The sequence below is a fragment of the Lepidochelys kempii genome, chromosome 2, assembly GCF_965140265.1.
Source record: "Lepidochelys kempii isolate rLepKem1 chromosome 2, rLepKem1.hap2, whole genome shotgun sequence".
In the NCBI taxonomy this organism is placed as follows: domain Eukaryota; kingdom Metazoa; phylum Chordata; order Testudines; family Cheloniidae; genus Lepidochelys; species Lepidochelys kempii.
The window spans coordinates 90,237,698-90,257,515 of NC_133257.1; the positions used below are offsets into that span (position 1 = coordinate 90,237,698).

The following is a 19,818-nucleotide window of genomic DNA, read 5'->3' on the forward strand; positions in this document are numbered from 1 at the left end:
CAGTGGAAAATACAGTGGGGAGATTTTATATATGCAGAGAACATGACACACTTCTCTAGTACACACTTCTCAAGTCTCTGCTGTGTTGAGACTGGGACCAGGCTCTGTCTCTTCCCACTACCTCATAAGACAGTGGGATGATTCATAAGTGAATGTTTGTATGATGATTTGAAAATATAAAGAGCTACATAAGTGTTAAATATTATCATCATCATTGGTAGGCATGCCAGAATATGAAAAAAGAAGGTTGACAAGTAGATATTATGAAAAACTAAGGAGAGGTGTGTCCAGCCAAAAGCAAATTGCTATTTATAATTCTTTTCTCTTAATACCATAAGATGGTAGAGATCAGAAGCTGGTAGGACTATGTGATTTTATACAAATGTATGTGTGTTTTCTGGGCATGGCAATGGGCCCTTATTTAGGAATCATGGCATACAGCTGTGCATTCAGTTGGTGATGTTTTCTAGGTCAGAGGACATGATGTGGCATCTTCTGTCACCAGCGCTTAACACCAGCTTCTGAGCTTGTGGATGGAGGAACACTTAGGAGGAGCGAATGGGCAGAGGCAAAATTCACAAAGCTTACCATCCCATTTGAGGCCTACCCTTTTCAAAATATTACAAAACAAAGGGCAACTAGCTTTCGATACCAAACTGAGGGCCCAGTCCCGTGAAATGATGAGTGCCTTTAATTCCCATTAAAATCAGTCCATCATGCAGGACCAGGGCAATTACTTTCACTTAGATTTTATGCTTGTTATTAATGCTATATTTAAAATCTTCCTTGCTTCAGATTAAGTTGTTTACTTCTTGGCCTACTTTCAGTGAACCAGAACAACTGATCACAGTCCTTAACATATTTAAAGACTGTTATCAGGGCCCCCCCGCTCAGTTTTTTTTCTCTCAAGACTAAAAATGTCCTGTTATTTAACTTCTTTTCATTCTAAACTGTCATTAAATATATCAAATATCATTTTTGTTGCTGTCCTCTGGATTCTCTCCAGTTTGTCTATATATCTCATAAAGTATGGTGCCCTGAACTGGACAAAATACTCCAGCTGAGGCCTCACAGGTGCTGAGTAGAATGGGACAATTACCTCCCATTTCTTACTTATGATACACCTGTTAACACACCTCAGAATGATACAAGACTTTTTTTTTTGCAACTGCATCACATTGTTGACTAATATTTGTGTTGACTATAACTCCCAGATCCTTTTCTTCAGTACTACTGCTTAGCTAGGTGTGCATTTGATTTTTAGTTATGCATTTGATTTTTTTATTCTTGAATGTAGTATTTTATACTTGTCTTTACTGAATTTCATCTTGTTGATTTCAGACCAATTGTCCAAGTTGTCAAGGTGATTTTGAATTCTAATCCCATACTTTAAAGTACTTGCAACCCCTCCTACCTTGGTGCCATCTGCAAATTTTAGAAGCATACTTTCCACTCTGTTATCCAAGTCAGTAATGCAAATATTGAATAGTAATGGACACAGGACAAACCCCATTGTCACCCCACTAGATACGTCCCCCCAGTCTGCCAGCGAACCTACTTTTTGAGTACGGTCTTTCAAACAGTTTTGTTCCCACCCTATAGTAATTTCATCTAGACCATATTTCCCTAGTTTGCTTGGTATATTGTTCCAGCTGGAAGAAACTGTTCATTGGCAAGCTTTACAATAAGAGCATTAAAGAGTTCTGCATCAGGGTACCTTTGCCCAAACAAATTTGTGTAGTTATGTTTGTTAACTTAAATTTAATTAATTAAATGGACAGATTTTCAAAGTTATCTTCATGCATACAAAGTTCACGTGTAACATATAGGTGTACATACTCAAACCTGAATGAGCAAATCAGGTCTCTGTATATGCACATGGGACCTGATCCATCTCCATTTGGCTGCAATAGGAGTTTTTCACATTAACTTTACTGGGGAGTGGATTGGGTCCATGGTGAATTAGGTGCCTACTGGACACGTGAACATGAAAATATCTGCTGTGAGTGTGCACATACCTGATTTGCTCAAGCACATTTGACATTTGCTCACAAAAGTTAATTATAGTTAATTAAAACTTTGAAAATCTGCCCCCAAAGTCTTAACAATAAACCCAAAGAAAGATATGTCTTCCAATACTGGTAATATGTACCAATTTGGCAGCAGAAGGAGGTGGAATTTAGCCAATGTTACGTCATGCAATGGAGACTGATTTTATGTTAGCAATTCAAGCCTGGTTTCTGGATACAGCTTATACATTGTTCTGATAGCCAAGACATTTCCCTCTCATATTAATGAGAGCCACCTGTACAGAAGGCCAACCAACAACCAGGTATGCCAAAGAAAACCTCACCAATTGCATACTCACTCACCACTGTAGCAAAACACATCTTGGAAACTGGTGAGTACCATGTGAAGAAGGCAGTTGTTTTCAAAAGGTCTTAGCACATCCATTTATTTACATCCGTTTCAAGTTAAGGGGAAGATACACAGCCAAATTCATCCCTGGTGCAACTCCAAAAACATGAACAAAGTTGTGTCTGCTTTTGCCAGGACTGAATTTGTCATATACAGTTCATCAGCTACAATGCAGGAGCAACTCTGGTTGTTGGGTCAAATTAATGGAGATACACCACATATGACTTCTACATAAAGACAAACAGAGAGGGGAAGTGGGGTATTCAAAAGGAGATTATCACTAACAAGCTGTCTAAGACAGGGTCCCATCGCCTTCCTCAGAAAATGAGTAACTTACTGATAGTCTTGGAGCAAAAATATTATTGATCTTCAAGGAGTGCACCATTACTAAACTCTTAGTTGTATGAATGAACCTCAGAGTATTCCTCTTGGATCATCACGCCAACATTTGGATGAATCTGATTGCCTTTATTGCAGAGATTAAGCTGGAAATCTCACAAGAACAAGCTTGTGAAGTTTCTGATACTTTCTTGCTACAGTCAGTTGGGAACTCCTCCAAAAGGTCTCTTTCTATATTTTCATACTTCAACTTTTGGAATCTATCAAAATCAGAATGTTTAAAGGCACATTGAAAAATAAAAGAAAAACAAAACAACAAAAGTTAACCCAACTTTTTCAGTCTTGAAAAGATTCTGTTTGCGGTGAAAGCCTGAGTTGGACCCATCATACGTGTCTCTTATGTGGCAATAAAATTGTGTTTGACAATGTCTGGGTGCAATAACTAAGACCCTAATGTTCCCCTTCTGCGGAAATACCCATGGGAGAAGAAACAAATAACAGGAAAAATTAGGTTTTGGGGGAACCCATTTTTGGCAGATTGCTGAGACAGGAACAATGACCTCATAAAATGGTCAGGAGAGGTTCTGCATAAAGCAAAGGATCTGTGAAAAACGCAGACCAAGGATATCAGGTAGACTCACCACAAGGCTTCCACAGTTCTCACCCTGACAACATCACCATCTCTTCTGCCCCACTACCATTAACTCTCACTGCTGTGTATGCACATTTAATCCCCTCTATAGGTGGTTTTCATTGTCAGGAGGATATTGGCATTAGTATATACTCCACTGTAGCCTGTTATGGTTTGTACTAGTGGTCAATCAGTTCAGCTATGATCACATCACTAAGAGTGGTGTGACATCAGTTTGTGGAGTATTAAGTGTTCTCTGCAAAGTCATGAAAGCTTAGTGTTCAGTCGGGCCCTGTAGCTCTGACTTTTTTCTGTCTGGAGTTCATTTTCATAAAGAAACACTATCAAGGACTTTTTGACACAAAATTAAGGATATTTTAAAAAGAGTTAGGGGTGGCTTATTAAACCATCTAAGATTAGTAACGATGCACAATTTTTATTTAATTAAATTATTCACCTGTAATATTAAAGCCCCCCAAACACAATACGATGAGAACACATGCAGAGGGAAATGAATTATAAACAATGGGTCCATGTCACCTCAGTGTAATTTGCTGGATATCTCATGGGGATTAGCCCCAAGTGAGAGCAGCTTTAATCTCAGTCAGAAATTCTTTAGCAGTGCTCATGGCAAGGCTGTTTACGGGATATTAATACTATCATAGTGGCTACCTGGACTGGCTGCAGGTCCCCGGGGAAGAGGAGATTGTAGCCACCTTGTGTCTCTGCCTGTTGGCAGACACTCGTGCTGACCCCACATAACTTTGACCCACAAAGTGAAATTAACCAGTTTAAGCTTCACTGTTCATGAGGAGAGAAGGGCACAAAATAAATCAACAGCACAGAGAAATGTCAATTAGATGAAGGAAAATGAAAGAATGTTTTAAAAGCCATGATATCTGTAGTAGCACAGTTAAGGATGTATGTATTATATTACAAATAATGGCTAATATTTTTCAAATGAAGGGGCCTAAAGTTAGGAACCAAAATTTCAATCAAAGTTGCTAGGTGCTCAGCACCTCTGAAAATCAGGCTACTTATATAGGTACCTAAATATGGAGTTAGGTTCCTAACTTTACTGTTTGAAAATATTGATCACAATTATAATGTTGTATCTTTAAACATACTTGGCCAAGATCTTTCTGTGGGGGATCCTTGCACAGAGGGGTCTGACTGTGTCTGGTTCTCCTCTTGTCTCTCCAAAAGCTGGGGAGGTCAGACCTCTTGTGGCGCTGTGGTCCACTGACAGAAGAGGTCAGAGAATAGTGTGTGTGTGTGTTGGGGAAGAGTAAGTCAGAGGGATGGAAGTGGTATGCTGTGGAACTGCTCATAAACTACAAGATTGAATGCTTAACTTTCCTTACAGGCAGGAAAATCCCCGGCAGAAATTCAAGGTGATTTTTAAAAAACAAATAAGATATTAATAGTTTACATTTTTAAAACCCAATTTGAGTTTACAGTGTTGTGATATCTAAGAACAGGGAGAAATCCTGGCTCCATTGAAGTCAATGGCAAAAATTCCATAATGTTTAGGGGGTTCATTGTACCTTAAGTGACAGCTTGGCGTTGGAGGAGGCCTGAAGCACACCATCCATGACCCAGAAGTAGCAGCACTGAGCACAACTGTCCCTGACTCAGGGAACACAGGTGGAGGACAGTCACTGTGCACCAACCTTTGTAATGTAACACTCATGTAGACAGGGCTAACTCCACTTTGGGAAAGGTAGCACACAGCAGATCCTAGCCTGGTGAAGTCACTAGATTCAGGGGAGTGCAAAGACAAGATTGAGTCCAATGACAAAGACTCAACAGTGGCCGTTCCATGCACAGTACATATGGTATTACAGTTTCTGCATTACAGCATACACAGTTCAGTTAGTTTTTACTTATGAAGCACCTGTGAACATGGGTGGTATTTTTCTACTTTTTATTTTGGGCAGTTGGCCAAGAAACAAAGCACATTTATTTTCATCACTGTATTCCTGATCTGTCGTGGGATGACTCAATATCTGATAACTTTTCAGAGAAGCAGTCTGAAGACTTTCTAAGCAATAGAACTGTGGGGTCTTCTTTGTAACTCTCTCAATCACACTGTCTCTTAAGAGAAATATAGTGTTGTCTTGTAGCTAAGGAAATAGCCAAGGTAACTTTTTTCCATCATCTGTATATCTCGTTAGTCCTAGTTTATAAAAATAACACAGTCTTTCTGACTCTTTTAATTTAACTCCTTGTCAATTTAACAGAATATCGTATTTCTATTAAGTGACTAATTACTACATACATTTTGGACATAGCAGTGAGGCAAGCGGAGTCTCATTACACAGCACCTGCTGTGCAGATTTTAGTAGGACTGTCTGCAATTTCACTGGCTATATAGGGATTAACAAAGAAAGTGAAAACCAAAGTGTTAGGATTATTGACATAGTGGGAACAGTCAGACATGGCTATTGGGATGTGGCCTAAATTGAGACAGTTTTTAAGTTTTCCTTGTTTGAGTTAATAAAATGTTTAAATGGGTGGAGTTATTTTTTTAAAAGTGGGCACAGTATTGAATTCCAGTATTTATCCTTAAAGTTCTGAGGACAGTGACTTGTCCTCAGTCTTCATCCTCCCATCTTCATCCTCACTGGGAGACTTCCTCGTTCCAATCCTCTCTGAAATGCTCCAGGTCATAGACATCATCTTCAACTAATAGGACCAAATGGGACTTCATGCCATTCCTAGTTTGGCAGTATGGGTCAATGCAAAGAGACAGGAAACACACCCATTCTTCAAATAGGGCTGCCAACCCTCCAAGATTGTCCTGGAGTCTCAAGGAATTAAAGATTAATCTTTAATTAAAGATAATGGCATGTGATGAAACCTCCAGGAATTCATCCAATCACAGTTGGCAATCCTATTTTTGAAGCACCCCCCAGTCCCAGTAAATAAGAAATTAGGCCCAGGAATGAAACACGGATCACAAGACCAACATCTTATCCCATGAGCTTTGTTTTACGATGAAGGCTTTGGTCATCAGTAGAATAAATCTAGACTCTAAACATTCAAGATAAAAAATGTTTTGTATCTTGACATAAAAAAAGAGGAGCCCCAGAGAACATTCTGAATTTCACTCTGTATTTTTCAGTAGTTAGTATCCTGTGCATAGATAGAGCAGCTAAAGCAAATATATATGAATAACAGTTTACAGAAATAATCAGTAATTAATGATACAATAATCTATTGTCTCAATAAGAACTACTGCTCTTTGCAGAAGACTGTATGATATAAAAATAATCATTTGCAGGTAGATGGGTTTCCTTAAATATACCTTTATAACTGGTATTTTATAAACTGAAGACGGTGGTTCTGCAATGCATCAAGTTCAAACTTCTTTCTGTCATCCTTGACATCTTTCACAACTCTGTTCCTCACTGCTTTTCCACTCATTTCTTACGTTGCCCTCCCAACCCTGGCTCCTACAATGGTGCTATTTGTCAGCCTCTTCCACAGCCGTTCTTGCTTTCTTCCACCTCTAAATTTACACATGGAATAGTCTTCTGAACTAGTCCATAAGGCCATTATTTCATCCTGCTCCATAATCCTCTTTTAGACCTACTTCTATCATGAAGATTACAATAACTGCTAACTAACAATGTCTAAGTTGTTTAGCAGAGGTAAAAAACTAACACTGCGTTAAAAAAACCTGAGGCCAGATTCTCAGCTACAGCCAATAGCCCTTTGGCACAGCAGGACAAGGACATCTGTCAGGCAGCAGGTTCTGGATATTTGATTCTCTGTCCAGTTCCATCTCAGCCCTAACCCTGGGCAGAATAATTTGCCTAATGAGCTGCTCTATGCTATATCGTCTGACAGAAGTCCCCAAGGGACCATCCCTCACTAGGGATAGCTGGAGTACAGTGCACTTGAGCCATACTCCTCACTGCCTTCTACCCTAGAGGCTGCAGGGAGGTGGCATGGAAATCAGCTATGCCAGTATTACATATTGAGGAATTCCCAAACTCCAGGGGAATCCTCAGCTGGCAAGATGGAAGCAGTTTCTGCCTCCTTTGTATAGCATGAGTGGTGTAATGTGATTAGAGCAGGTCTAAGAATCTGGTCCTGTATTTTCTCTCTCCCCCACAACACTTTGTATGGGGCTTGTCCTGTTAGATTGTGAGCTGCCTGGGACACTTGGAAAGTGTCTAGTACATAGTTGGCTTCACCACAGTCCAAATATTACTAAGTATAATATCACAATAACAGATGTAAGGGCCCTGTGTTTGGACAGCCCTCAGTAGAGATGGGATATTCACAGAGACTGTCCAAACCATTTAGAAAATATATGATTCATCATGCCACCCAGCAGTAAAGAAATGACTTCTAATGAAGGATTTTGTTGCATATAATGAGGCTCATCATGTGCTGGCTTGTTTGGTGGATGAAAACCTGGGACAAAACACTTCCAAAGAAAGGTGTTATCCAGAACAGCACATGCCTTGGGCTACCTCATAGTTTAGATTTAATACAGGCAAGAGATTAGTATAATGGCAAGGACAGGTATTGCTTTTTACCAACAAGAGCTTGAACTTGCCTTCCCAAGCTGCTAACAGAACCAGCCACACCTGTAGCAAAAAAGACCTAAAACTTTAAGGGAGTTACATAGGTATTATTTCTAAATATTACTGCGAGTGTTCTGAGTTCTGGGATGTTTCATTATTAATATGCATCTCCCTTGGGAAATTAGTGTGAGGACAATGACAATTAGCTACCTCTGTTGCTCTTTTAGGTGTAAATCTTCCCCTTAAATGAAGTTAAAGTAGGCTCCCTGGCAAAATAATTAGTGCAATTCTGCTGTGAAAAGAGAGGTACTGCGACAAGAGGACCATCCCTTGTGTGGTCTGGAATACCACTCTATAGGTGCTCAGTTTGCTTTAACTGGCAGAGGATGATAGGTAAGGGGCAAGGGCAGCAGATAAGATCCATGAAGCATGAATCCACTCATTTCCTCCACCAGAGAGGGCACTCAGACATCATGTGATATCAATGCCTAGAATAATTAGAAAGGGGACACAAAGAGCAGAGAGTCTACTCCATCCACATAGTGGCTCCATATAGAACATACAAATGGATTTCTGATCTTCCTTCTGATTGGACATCCTTATCAACACTTGTCATCGGTATTGGGCATCCAAGGAAGGCCCAGGTCCAGTGCGTTTGTGGTTTGAGAAGAATGTTCCACCTGTCTCTTGGGGGGGGGGGGAAGAGGGGAAGAAACCCAGAGAATTAATTTGCGAGAAAGAATATTTGCGAGAAAGAATTGCTGCAATGCAATTTGTGTCTGTGACTAATCTGAGTTACCAATTTCACTATTTTTCCTAGACATTTTTTTTATTCACCATGTATACACATTTTATTCCCCTTGTATATCAGAGAAGGGATTAGGCTGCAAACTTTGAATCCAGATCCCAGCTCTTGGGGATGTTCAAATGAAGGGCTCTGAGTTGGGCCCAGGGAAAGGGAAAAACTCCCTCTATTTTGTAAATATGCAAATAATTCAGCCATTATGACTCTACCAGTATTTTGCATGATCAGAGTGGAAGACAACCTAGACTGGTCATGTGATGCAGTGCTTAGCTTCTACTGCGATGGCTGCTATAAAAAGTAAACCCCATAAAAGATAAACAGACGTTATTCAGAAAGCAATTTCCCTTATGCTTAGAACAAGGTCTCAGATTTGACCTATATGTTTAGGATCTAATACAGCAACTTGCTGGGCATCCTCAATTCTCATTCACTTCAACTGGACTTGAGGTGCCATCTACCTTTCAGACGATTGACACCACAAGATGAGGCCCTCAATATCACTGGAAGTTAGTGATCGCCATACAGACCATATAAAGACAACAAATCTACAGTTTTTGTCTTAGATTGTCTAGATTTTTATTAATTTATAAGGGTAAACTCACTCATTCTCTAGACAAACTCATTCATTTTTAAACTGTAAGTTATAAACACTAAATCTGGCATTGATTGGCAGGGAAGCACACTAACTATTTAGTTACATACCTAAAGGATAAATCATTCGGTGAATATACTATGTTACTAACAATTTTGTGAAGGAATAGGGTAAATGACTTGAGATAAAGCCTTATGTTATTGGATTGATCCCATTTCTTCATCTTGGCAAGCCCTCTGCTACCCAACATACTAGATACTATATAAATAAACCACACCTGAAAAAACTGCAGGAAACACTTTGTGCAAGTGCCAATATATCGTTGCATATTTTTTCAGGATGCCACACTTTGTATATAGTTTCTAAGATCATTTTGTTTACTAGTCAATGTAAAGAATATATATTGTGACAAAGTTCCTCCTTTGCCTTTGTGGGTCCTGCGCTTATTGACGGATTTGCTTGCCTCAGAGATTCACGGCACGCCTCAGTTTAGCCACTTTTGCTAGGGGCTCAAACCTGCTATCCACTGAGCTAACCTCATCACTGGGCAGCATGGGGGAAACAGAGAACAATCCCCGCAGTCTCTGTATCCCACCTAGTGGGTTGGGGACAGGCCAGATCCCTTTCCAATTTAGACCTTCCCTTCTAGTGTTTCTCACAGACCAGGTCAACTCCTCCTGTGTCCGATCAGGAGTTGGGGGGGATGGGGGGAACCCGGGTGCACCCTCTACACCGGGTTCCAGCCCAGGGCCCTGTGGATAGCAGCTGTCTACAATGTTCCCTGTATCAGCTGTGTGACAGCTACAACTCCCTGGGCTACTTCCCCATGGCCTTCCCCCAGCACCTTCTTTATCTTCGCTGCAGGATCTTCCTCCTGAAGCCTGATCACGGCTTGAACTCTTCAGTCCTGCAGAAGCATGCCTTCTCACTCCCTGCTCCTTGTGCACTCCCCTACTAACTGATGGGAGGTCCTTTTTAAACCAGGTGTCCAGATTAGCCTGCCAGCCATAACTGATTCTAGAAAGTTCTTAATTGACTCTAGGTGTCTTGATTAGCTTGCCCGTCTTAATTGGTTCTAGCAGGTTCCTGATTGCTCTAGGGCAGCCCCTGCTCTGGTCGCTCAGGGAACAGAAAACTGTTTATCCAGTGGCCTGTATATTTGCCTTCTACCAGACTCCTGTATCCCCCGTAATTAGTTGGCTCTCCAGGCCCTGTGGATCTCCCCCTTAGGCTGGGGGGGGATCCTTTTGTAGTGGATGAGCTCTACCCGCCCACGTCCTGGATTCCCAATAGGACCAGACTCCTGTACCCAAACTGGTCTGGGTCTGTCACAATATGTATATGGCAGAAATATGATATTTTCAGAATTAATGTTCAGAAATGGTATTTTTTTGAATTGGTGCAGTTTTTCCCTTTCAGTAAATCACCAACTTACCAATGATAAGGCAGTTAGTTCATTTAGAAGGAATCTGTATTTAAGAATTGGAAGAATATCTGTTTAAAAAGAAGATAACAGAACCAATGCGGTCTAGCTGGCAAGAGCTCAATTAATATTTGTTTGGTACTTTGAAACTTTACAGCACTAAGTCCTAACTAAAGAGTTGATTCATCCTCACTGGCAAAGGTCTCACAAACCGCACCCTCCTGCACCAGCAAGGGACCCTGTTCCCTGGGAAGAGAGGCATTCTTGTGCCTCCTCCCTCCCGCCGGGACTGGTCTAGGGAAAGATATCTTTAAACTGAAGATGCAGCTCCACAGGATCCCTGCCACTGCAGAATGTCAAGGGCATATAATGAGTGCCCTGGCTCTACCTCCTCACTACCAGCTTTTCAGTCTACTTATCGGGCTTCAACATGCAGAACCGTTTTGTGCACACTGAGTTTTATGAAATGTTGCATGAAAATTACATCTGCATGTAGCAGAGGCATAAATATAAGCAGGCTCTGTGGCATGATTGCTGCTTTAAAGAAGTTCCATATATTTATCCTAGATAAAGCAGTACAGTAAAGACACAGTGCTATATTTTTCCATATCCTTTTTACGTTTTAATTTATTTATTGCTGCAGCTCCCCAGGAGGATTCAGATCAACACATTCAAGTTCACCAACGTACACCATCCTGTTTTTATTTTTGGTTATGCCTCTTCTCATACAAGCAGTCAATGGATGCTTTTATTTTTATCACTAGTGCTGGATTTTGAAGTGGGGGTTTCTTAAAGGTACAGCATAGGGGGAAAACATTAGTGGATGAATACAGTTAACATCAGAACTTCCCTACTTGTCCAGATGTAGTTTAACTTAATCTAATCTGACAGAAAGTGGCATGCTGGCAAACTGATGTGTTTCGCTATCCAAAGCAGACACATTATTTTGACCGGAACCAACTCATACATTTCTTGTGGACCCAGGAATGTCAATGTTAACAGCTTTTAAAAGTCCAGTCTTCTACTCCTTTGAGAGAAATATTATCCCTCATTAGCTCAACAGGATTTATTTTAACGTCAGCCCTTGCATCTGCACAAAGTGGAAAGCAGGGAGGAATCTAACCTGGGAACAGAGTTTTTAAATTTTACAAAGAAATAAAAGCCCTGTTTCAGGTGGATCCTCTCTATTTTGTGGATGGGTGAAAGTCACTTTCTCCTTGTAACAAAGCCGAGCCCCGCCCCCCAAGCATTAGCACGTACTTACTGAACTGATTTCCCTAGCAATGATTTTAGCACAAAGAGGTGAAGTGATTTTCACATAAATTAACAAAGCTGAGAATTGTTACCCCTTTCTCTTGTAAGTGACTATTAAAAATATATTTTGGATAGGAAAGAGAAAAGGAAAAGCAAAATACATAACAAATAAAAGAATAACTGTAAAATATATTAAGAATATGATTCTTATCTCAATGTACTTGGGATTTACGTGTGTGAGCCAGACACTCGTATTAATGGGTCAAACTTGTGCCTCAAACTGAAAATATTGTGAATAAAATAGCAATATACCAAATTTCTTGTAGTATGGGAAATGCTAAAATATTTTTCTGTGCCACCCAAAATACATCTATATCTCATTTTCTTCTATTCCTCTACCCACAGCCTAAGCACCACCCATGCAGCTCTTTTTAATACCATATTTGTGGCTTTCTCTCAATCTCAGATTTGTATATCCCTTAATGGCCAACAAATACCACTACTGCTCTTTCCTCAGCTCTCTCCTAAAATTATTACTTCCACAAAGCCCATCAATATCAATTCATCAGATCAAGATGTGTGATTACAAAAAGATACATGTACTGCTTAGAGATTAGACTATCTACTGCTCACTTGTCTTCTGTTATATTATGCATCTGAACATTGTCTGTGTAATTTAGAATATAAGATCCTTAAGTCACATCATATATTATTTATAAGAACAGCTAAGTTTCTAAAGCCCAAGAGTCTACTTTTCTGCCCCTACTGTCAAGTTACTTTGCATATTTACTAGGATGTTTTACTCATGCATATCATTTTTATTCTAAAACTTTGATTAAGAGGTAGCTAATTAAACTTGGTACTTTAAATCTGTAAAGAGTTTAGGATAGTGAGAAATGTAAATAGACAATAAACAAAACATGGCTCACATCACATAATACATTATATGAATTTTTCAGCTTTTTGAGGTCTTGTATCTTTAGGAATCTCATTGGAGTCCTCTTTAAGTGAAATTCTATTATGAAAAAGCCCAACTGCACTATTTATGAAGAAATTTAAAGCAAAAACTAAGACCTAAACTACATTAACTGCAAACTTTTAGCTGTTTCCATGTATTGATTTGAAATAAGTGAAAAGAAGAGTAGTCTTTATAAATGTTCAAATTAAAGAGAGCGCTTTAATGCTTTAAGTAAAAATACTATGCAGCACACTACAAAGTAGATTGGAGAAGCTTTTCTACCTTGATAAGAATTTATTGGTGTATAATATAGGGCCATATCCTAGTACACAGGTAGTTAATGGGATGTTTGCAATTTTCTCCCAACATATTAAAAAAGAAGCAAAAGGAAGTTCTATGGCCTGTGTTATACAGAAGGTCAGACTTGATGCCAGTGGTCTCTTCTAATCTTGGAATCTATAAACCTATGAAAAAGAAGGATTTTAGGCTGCTTAAGAATCTGTTTTAAAAATACTTTTCTCTTTTTTCTCCCTTTAGGTTATGAGAATTCATACAATTGCCTAAGCTGGCCTCTAGATGGTACAAAAGAACTTACACCTAGGAATCTTTTCTGATATACATGTGAAGATTTATGTTCCCTGCACCATGTGGCTACTTAGATCATCCTCCTAAAATCAGCAATCCCAACATTACAAAATGTAGCTGTGGAATAAATAAAATGTCGAAAAATATAAGCGCCAGAAACTGAACGTAACGTGCCAATGTACTTAACATACCAACCGTTATACAAAAAGAGTTACATATACAGTTGTGAGACTCTATTTTTCACTTGTTTTAACTAATTGCTTTGAGACAAAAAATGATTAATACTGGCTCATCAAGTGTTCTTTCATTTTCAATTTAAAATAGCTTAAAGTAACATGAAACTTACTACAGACAACATGAACATTAAAGAGTTAAATTAAATTTAATTCAATTAAATATAGTGGCCCCAAGCATTATTTATCATAAAGGCAATCTGAGGTCACAACCCAGTGGAACACATACTAACCAATAAAATACTCCCATGACTTCATATACTTTTGATTTTTTTTAAAAAAGATTTCTTCTTGTATGTTTTACATCCAATAGATATTTATTACAGAGGCGCTGTGTGGAAACTTCAGACACCAACATGTTACATTTTGATCCAAGCATCCAGACTACCTGTATGAGCATAGAACTGGTGTGTGGTGTATTAACACAGGATACACCTCTATATTTTTGAAGGTCAGGAAGGGTTCATGCTATTTGCCTAATATTATGCAAAGTAGGCATGATCCTCAACCTCCTGGCAAGTTGTCAAAGTAGCCTTCAGTTCAAAGTAAGTGCACTGACAATGACAATAATGTACGCACACTCTTTACCAATCAAGAGGTGGTAATGTTGTATTTTATATCTTCTTGTTGCCACTGCCACAAACGTGTGTGTATGTTCTGGGTGATGTACTGCCATTCCCTTAGTCTGTGGGTCATCATATCTTCTGGATTTCTCTGTCTTCTTATCTTTTTAGCCAGAAAACCTCTCTCTTTCCCACTGAGGATTACTCCTGCCTAAAAAGGCTCATTGTTGTCATCTCTCACACAGAGAAGCCTCTAGGGCCAATCCAGTTTACTTCATGCTTTGACTTTCAAAGTCTGATGGATTTTCCTAGCATTACACATATTTTCCTAGAATTATGTTAAATTATTTGTAATGTGGAAGAGCAATTCCAACAACATCTATCATCAGAAAAGTGCACCACTTGTCTATAATTAAACAATGCAGACAGGTCTCTTACCTTGCATAGTAGTCCTTTGGGGGAACAACTTCCTGAAAGAATTGTAACTGGTACAGATAAAGTCCAATCAAGTGCCCCGCACTGTATATAGCCATTAATACACACAGACAGCTGAATATCAGCGGATCAAATGCTAGGCAACAGGACCACCATGTGCACAGCCCCAAAAATACAAAGAAATACACAGCTGATGTCAAAGATGGCAACATCATACCTGCAAAAACAAATATTGAGGATACTTTGAGAATATTAGTGTTAAAAACATTTATTAATCCTAAAACATTATGTAGTTTATCAAAACAATTTCAAAATCACATTTCTGTTTTGATAGTTTTTACTTATTATAGGTAACACTAAGACTGCTATTAACTGAAAAATGCCATAAAACATGTACATATTTTTTTCATTTTGCTTATTCTATGAAAAAACAACACTTGGTATGTAGCTAAAATTAGAAGGATTAGATTTATATTAGTAAATGTTGATTTCAAAATATTTCCATCAGTACTAATAGAAATTTACAGATAAGCAGAGTAAGAAAAATGCTGCGTGATAACTTATTAGAGTTTGATGTATTTTGACATGTGATGTTGATAATTTGTGTTTAATGGTTATAAAGCTTTAACTTTTTGAATCTCAACATCTACTGTAATTAAAGAATTATAAAATCAAATTCTCCCATGCCTATATATAGTCAATTTCAATATTTCCTCTGAGTACTTCCTGTCCCTAGTTTGTGCAGCTCCTTCCCACAGTAAAAGGGGAGAGAAAAACAAGAATTTGTGATCATAAACCCCCAAATCAGCAGTGAGACGCAGAGGTAGGTACTGTACCTGAAAATACTTTTAACTTTTTTTAAAAAATTGTTAGATTTCAAGTTAACATTTCTGTAAAATAATCAGTAGGATAATAAAATACTATGATTAATTAATATGGTGTGAAAGTTTCCCATGTAATCATTGAATTTCTAATCACTAGAAATTTGTGTCCCAGTCAGTGAGATACTGTGTACACTGGAAATAAAAGAGCATCTACAATATATCCAGTACATGCGGTCTATGTAAGTGCCAAATATGGATGAAAAGTAATCCAATTTATATCTCATAAATATTTGTAATACTTAGTGTATACCAAGGGCTGTCTTGTATCCTACGTAGATTTTCTTTTACACACTTAAACAACATTTCATTTGTGAAGTTGCTATTTTCACTCTTCACAGCTGGAGAACATCTCATGAAACGCCTACTGTACCCTGTAAAAGGGATATTTGAGGAGGTGGGGATGGGGAGATGCTCATATCTAAGATGCAGGAAACTGGAGGAAGTGACATAAGAAACTTTCATCCTACATAATGTGCCAAAGGCATCACCAAAGCAACTCCACTGAAGTCAATGGAATCACACTAGGGATGAATCCGGCCCATTTTGCTTCAAAAATCTTGACAATTGCATACTTGAATGGAAGGTGGATACAACCCAAGAGATCTGGGGCTCATTCATCTGAGTCTGGGTAGTCATCCTCCAGCAGAGTGGCCTGCTGTGCCTCAGAAAGATCCAGGTCTTGGTGCACTGGTTCTCAAACTTTTGTACTGGTGACCTCTTTCACATAGAAAACCTCTGAGTGTGACCCCCTCCTTATAAATTAAAAATACTTTTTATATATTTAACACCATTATAAATGCTGAAGCCAAAGCGGGGTTTGGGGTGGAGGCTGAAAGCTTGCGACCCCCCATGTAAGAACCTTGTGACCCCCTGAAGGGTGCCAATCCCCAGTTTGAGAACCCCTGCCTTGGTGGATGCAGCTTTAAACTGTGTTTGGAGCTCTACCATCAGACGGAAGCCACTTGATGGATGGGATGAATCAATGCATTCACCGGCCAGCGTGCTCTCCTGGCCAGCTCCACTCACTCCTGGGTGATGATGTCTCCCTTTCAGCTCCCAAGCTGAGTAGGGTTGTGAACTCTTTACACTGATGAAAATCCCCACTTCCTGTTGTGCTTCAGCTGACCAGGGTCTTTCATCCTGGGTTATGTTAGCAGAAGCTAGCATAAACCTCACTGCTGAGGTGTAGGACACACAGTATTGTACATACTAAAGTTAGCTTTATATATCTGTGCTAAAAGAACCTTCCACTAACAGTAAATTGGTCTGTGTTGTATTAGCATAATCACAGGCTTGTACTTTAGGCCAAGCTATTGTCTCTCCTCCAGTATATAATCTGTGAGTATGTACCATTTTCATGATTCATATATTTAAAGGTCAGAAGGTTCCCTTATGATCATCTAGTCTGACCTCATGCAAAACAGAGGCCACAGAAACTCATCCAATCTGCATCAAGCCTATAACACTGTTCTTTCTTTTAAATAGATATCCAGTCTTGATTTAGTCTTCAGTGATGGAGAATCTACCACATTCATAGGTAAATTTTGAGAATAGCAGCCGTGTTAGTCTGTAACCACAAAAAGAAAAGGAGGACTTGTGGCACCTTAGAGACTAACAAATTTATTTGAGCATAAGCTTTCGTGAGCTACAGCTCACTTCCAATTGCTCATTACTCTTGCTGTTAAAAAATTTCACTTTTTTCTAGCCTGACGTTGTCTAGTTTTAGTTTGCAACTATTATGCCTTTTTCTGCTAGATTAAAAAAATGTCTACTATCAGAAAAAAACTTTTCCCTTGGCAGGTACTTTCAGACTGTGATCAATTCACCTTTTAACCTCCCTCCCCCAACTAAACAGATTGAGCTTATTAAATCTCGCACTATAAGACATCTTTTCCAGACCTCAAATCATTCTTATAGCTCTTTTCTAAGTCCTCTTTGATTTTTCAACATCCTTTTTGAAGTGCAGACACGAGAACAGGAAACAGTGCTACACTGATGTTCTCACTAATTCCAAATACCGAAGGAATATCACCTCTGAACTCCTCCTTTATATTCTTTGCTTATATATCCCTAGAATGCATTTGCCCTCTTAGCTAAAGCATCGCATTGGAAACTCATGTTCATTTGATTATCTACCATGAATCTGAAGTCCTTTTCCATGTCTTTTCATTCCAAGATACAGTCTCCCATCTTTTAGGTGTGACCTACATTCTATGTTCCTAGATTTGGCTTCATTAAAATGCATGTTATCCAAATAAGCCCACTTTACCAAGTGATCCAGATTGGTCTGCATAACTAACCTGTCCCCATCACGATTTACCACTTCCCCACTGTTTTTGACAATCTGCTGCAAATTTCACCAGAAATTTTATACTTAATTCTGTTTTATTCTTTGATAAAGACATTGAATAGCATTGGGAGTACAGACTCTTGCAGGACCCCACTAGAAACATCGCCCTAGGATGATGTTTCCTCATTTACAATTACTTTTCATGATCCATCAGTTAATCAGTTTTTAATCCATTTAATATGGATTACATTAATTTTATATAGTTCTATTTATTAATCAGATGTCATGCAGGAGTATGTTGAATGCCCTACAGAAGTCTATTATGTCACTAGTGTTACCTTTATCAACCAATTTTGTAATTTCATAAAAAAAAATCAAATTTGAACATTTTTTATTACAGAATGTATAACACACCAGTAAATAAAGAGTAGCAATGTTTTGTTTTGTGTATGTTTAATATTGTGTGATGTGCAGGTATGTGACATGTGAGACGTGTGTGAGTGTGAGGGAGTCAGTGTGAGTGTGCGTTAGTAGAAGGAGCTAGCACCTAGTCTATTAATGCACATTCCACTTCTTACCTACAACATGTAGCCTTTTACAGTTTGGCCATAATAATAGCTTTAAAATTAACATATGCAATGAGTGGACCGGTTAGTACTAGCACCAAAATAAATAAATAAATAAATGAAATTAAGCAACTCAGTGTAATTCCATGCCTGCCAAAAGCTAATTTAAATAAAAATCAGCAGAAATTAATTTTCCTTCCAAATTTCCATTTTTATTCCCCAGTGTGCCAAAGTGCTGAAAATTCATTTGTACAATGCATAATCTCAGGGACTCTTGATGAATTTATCAAAAGCACCAACCTGTTGAACCAAGTAAAATTGTAACAACAACTTTTCCAGCGGTGGTTATAATGTTTCCAATAAACTCTTTCAGTTTGGAAGCCAGTGAGGCAATTCTGCGCAGTAGTTTTAATTTTGTGGTTTCTTCAAATTCCTCTTCACTATTTTCTCCACCATCCAAATCCTCACATATCAATGCATCATCTGGCTCTAACTTTTCTCTTCCAGCCTTAGAAAGAGAGAGAAAACAATGTGAGATGAAACAAGGGACTTGTGTCATATAGGTTATTTGTCAAGTCTTTTTTATAGTGACTGACTCTATAATCACAAAATAATCCAAATAAAGAGTTGTGAAAGGTATATTAGAAGTCCATTTGGATATCTAAGGCTACCACCTTAGACTTGTCTGAAAAGAAAGAGATGAAAAATATTTGAGAGTGAGATTTTCCCTGGCAAATGCAATCCAGCTGGTTCCTCTGGCAGCTAGCAGGTAATTCCAGTTCTACATGTCTCTATTCAAAATTATGACCACTCAACATTCTGCCAGGTTTGTTGATTAGATTTTGTTAAGTCCCTTTGAGACACAGATCATTATTATTATTTCCAAGTCCAGACCAAAGGTGACTCCCTACCAGATGATGTTCCTCAGGGTAACCTCCTTCTTGGGATCATTACCATTCCCTATTGCAGGTTCTTTCCTCCCCCCTGCTTACGAACCCAGAGTTTATCAATTGGATGGAAGGGTGTGTTAGCTGCCTTTTCCTTGATCTTTCCATAGATTAGTTAGCAAGAGGCACTGGCACGACGAACAGCCATGACAACTATCAGTAGCATGCCTGGACTCAGAAATCAAAAAATCTAGGCCTTCTTCCAAACCTAGATTTGCTTCATTATATCAAATAGTGCTACTATCAAGGCTAGTTTTCATAGAGAAAGGGAAAGAGAATTCTATATATGTCATTCTAGTATGGATGTGGCTATAAATGTGACTCTCTAAAAGAGATTAATACCAGTGTGCTATT

The 19,818-nt window shown here is 38.7% G+C and overlaps 1 protein-coding gene across 1 annotated transcript in view; it reads right to left on the reverse strand.

Moving 5' to 3' along the window:
* PIEZO2 (piezo type mechanosensitive ion channel component 2) overlaps nucleotides 1-19,818 on the reverse strand; it is a 453,866-nt gene that overhangs the window by 148,318 nt on the left and 285,730 nt on the right. The window contains exons 6-7 of the mRNA XM_073331610.1: nucleotides 18,818-19,025; nucleotides 14,781-14,994 (exon numbers count right to left, since the gene is read on the reverse strand). Of these exons, the coding sequence (XP_073187711.1) occupies nucleotides 14,781-14,994; nucleotides 18,818-19,025 (422 nt within the window). The remainder of the gene's footprint in view (nucleotides 1-14,780; nucleotides 14,995-18,817; nucleotides 19,026-19,818) is intronic.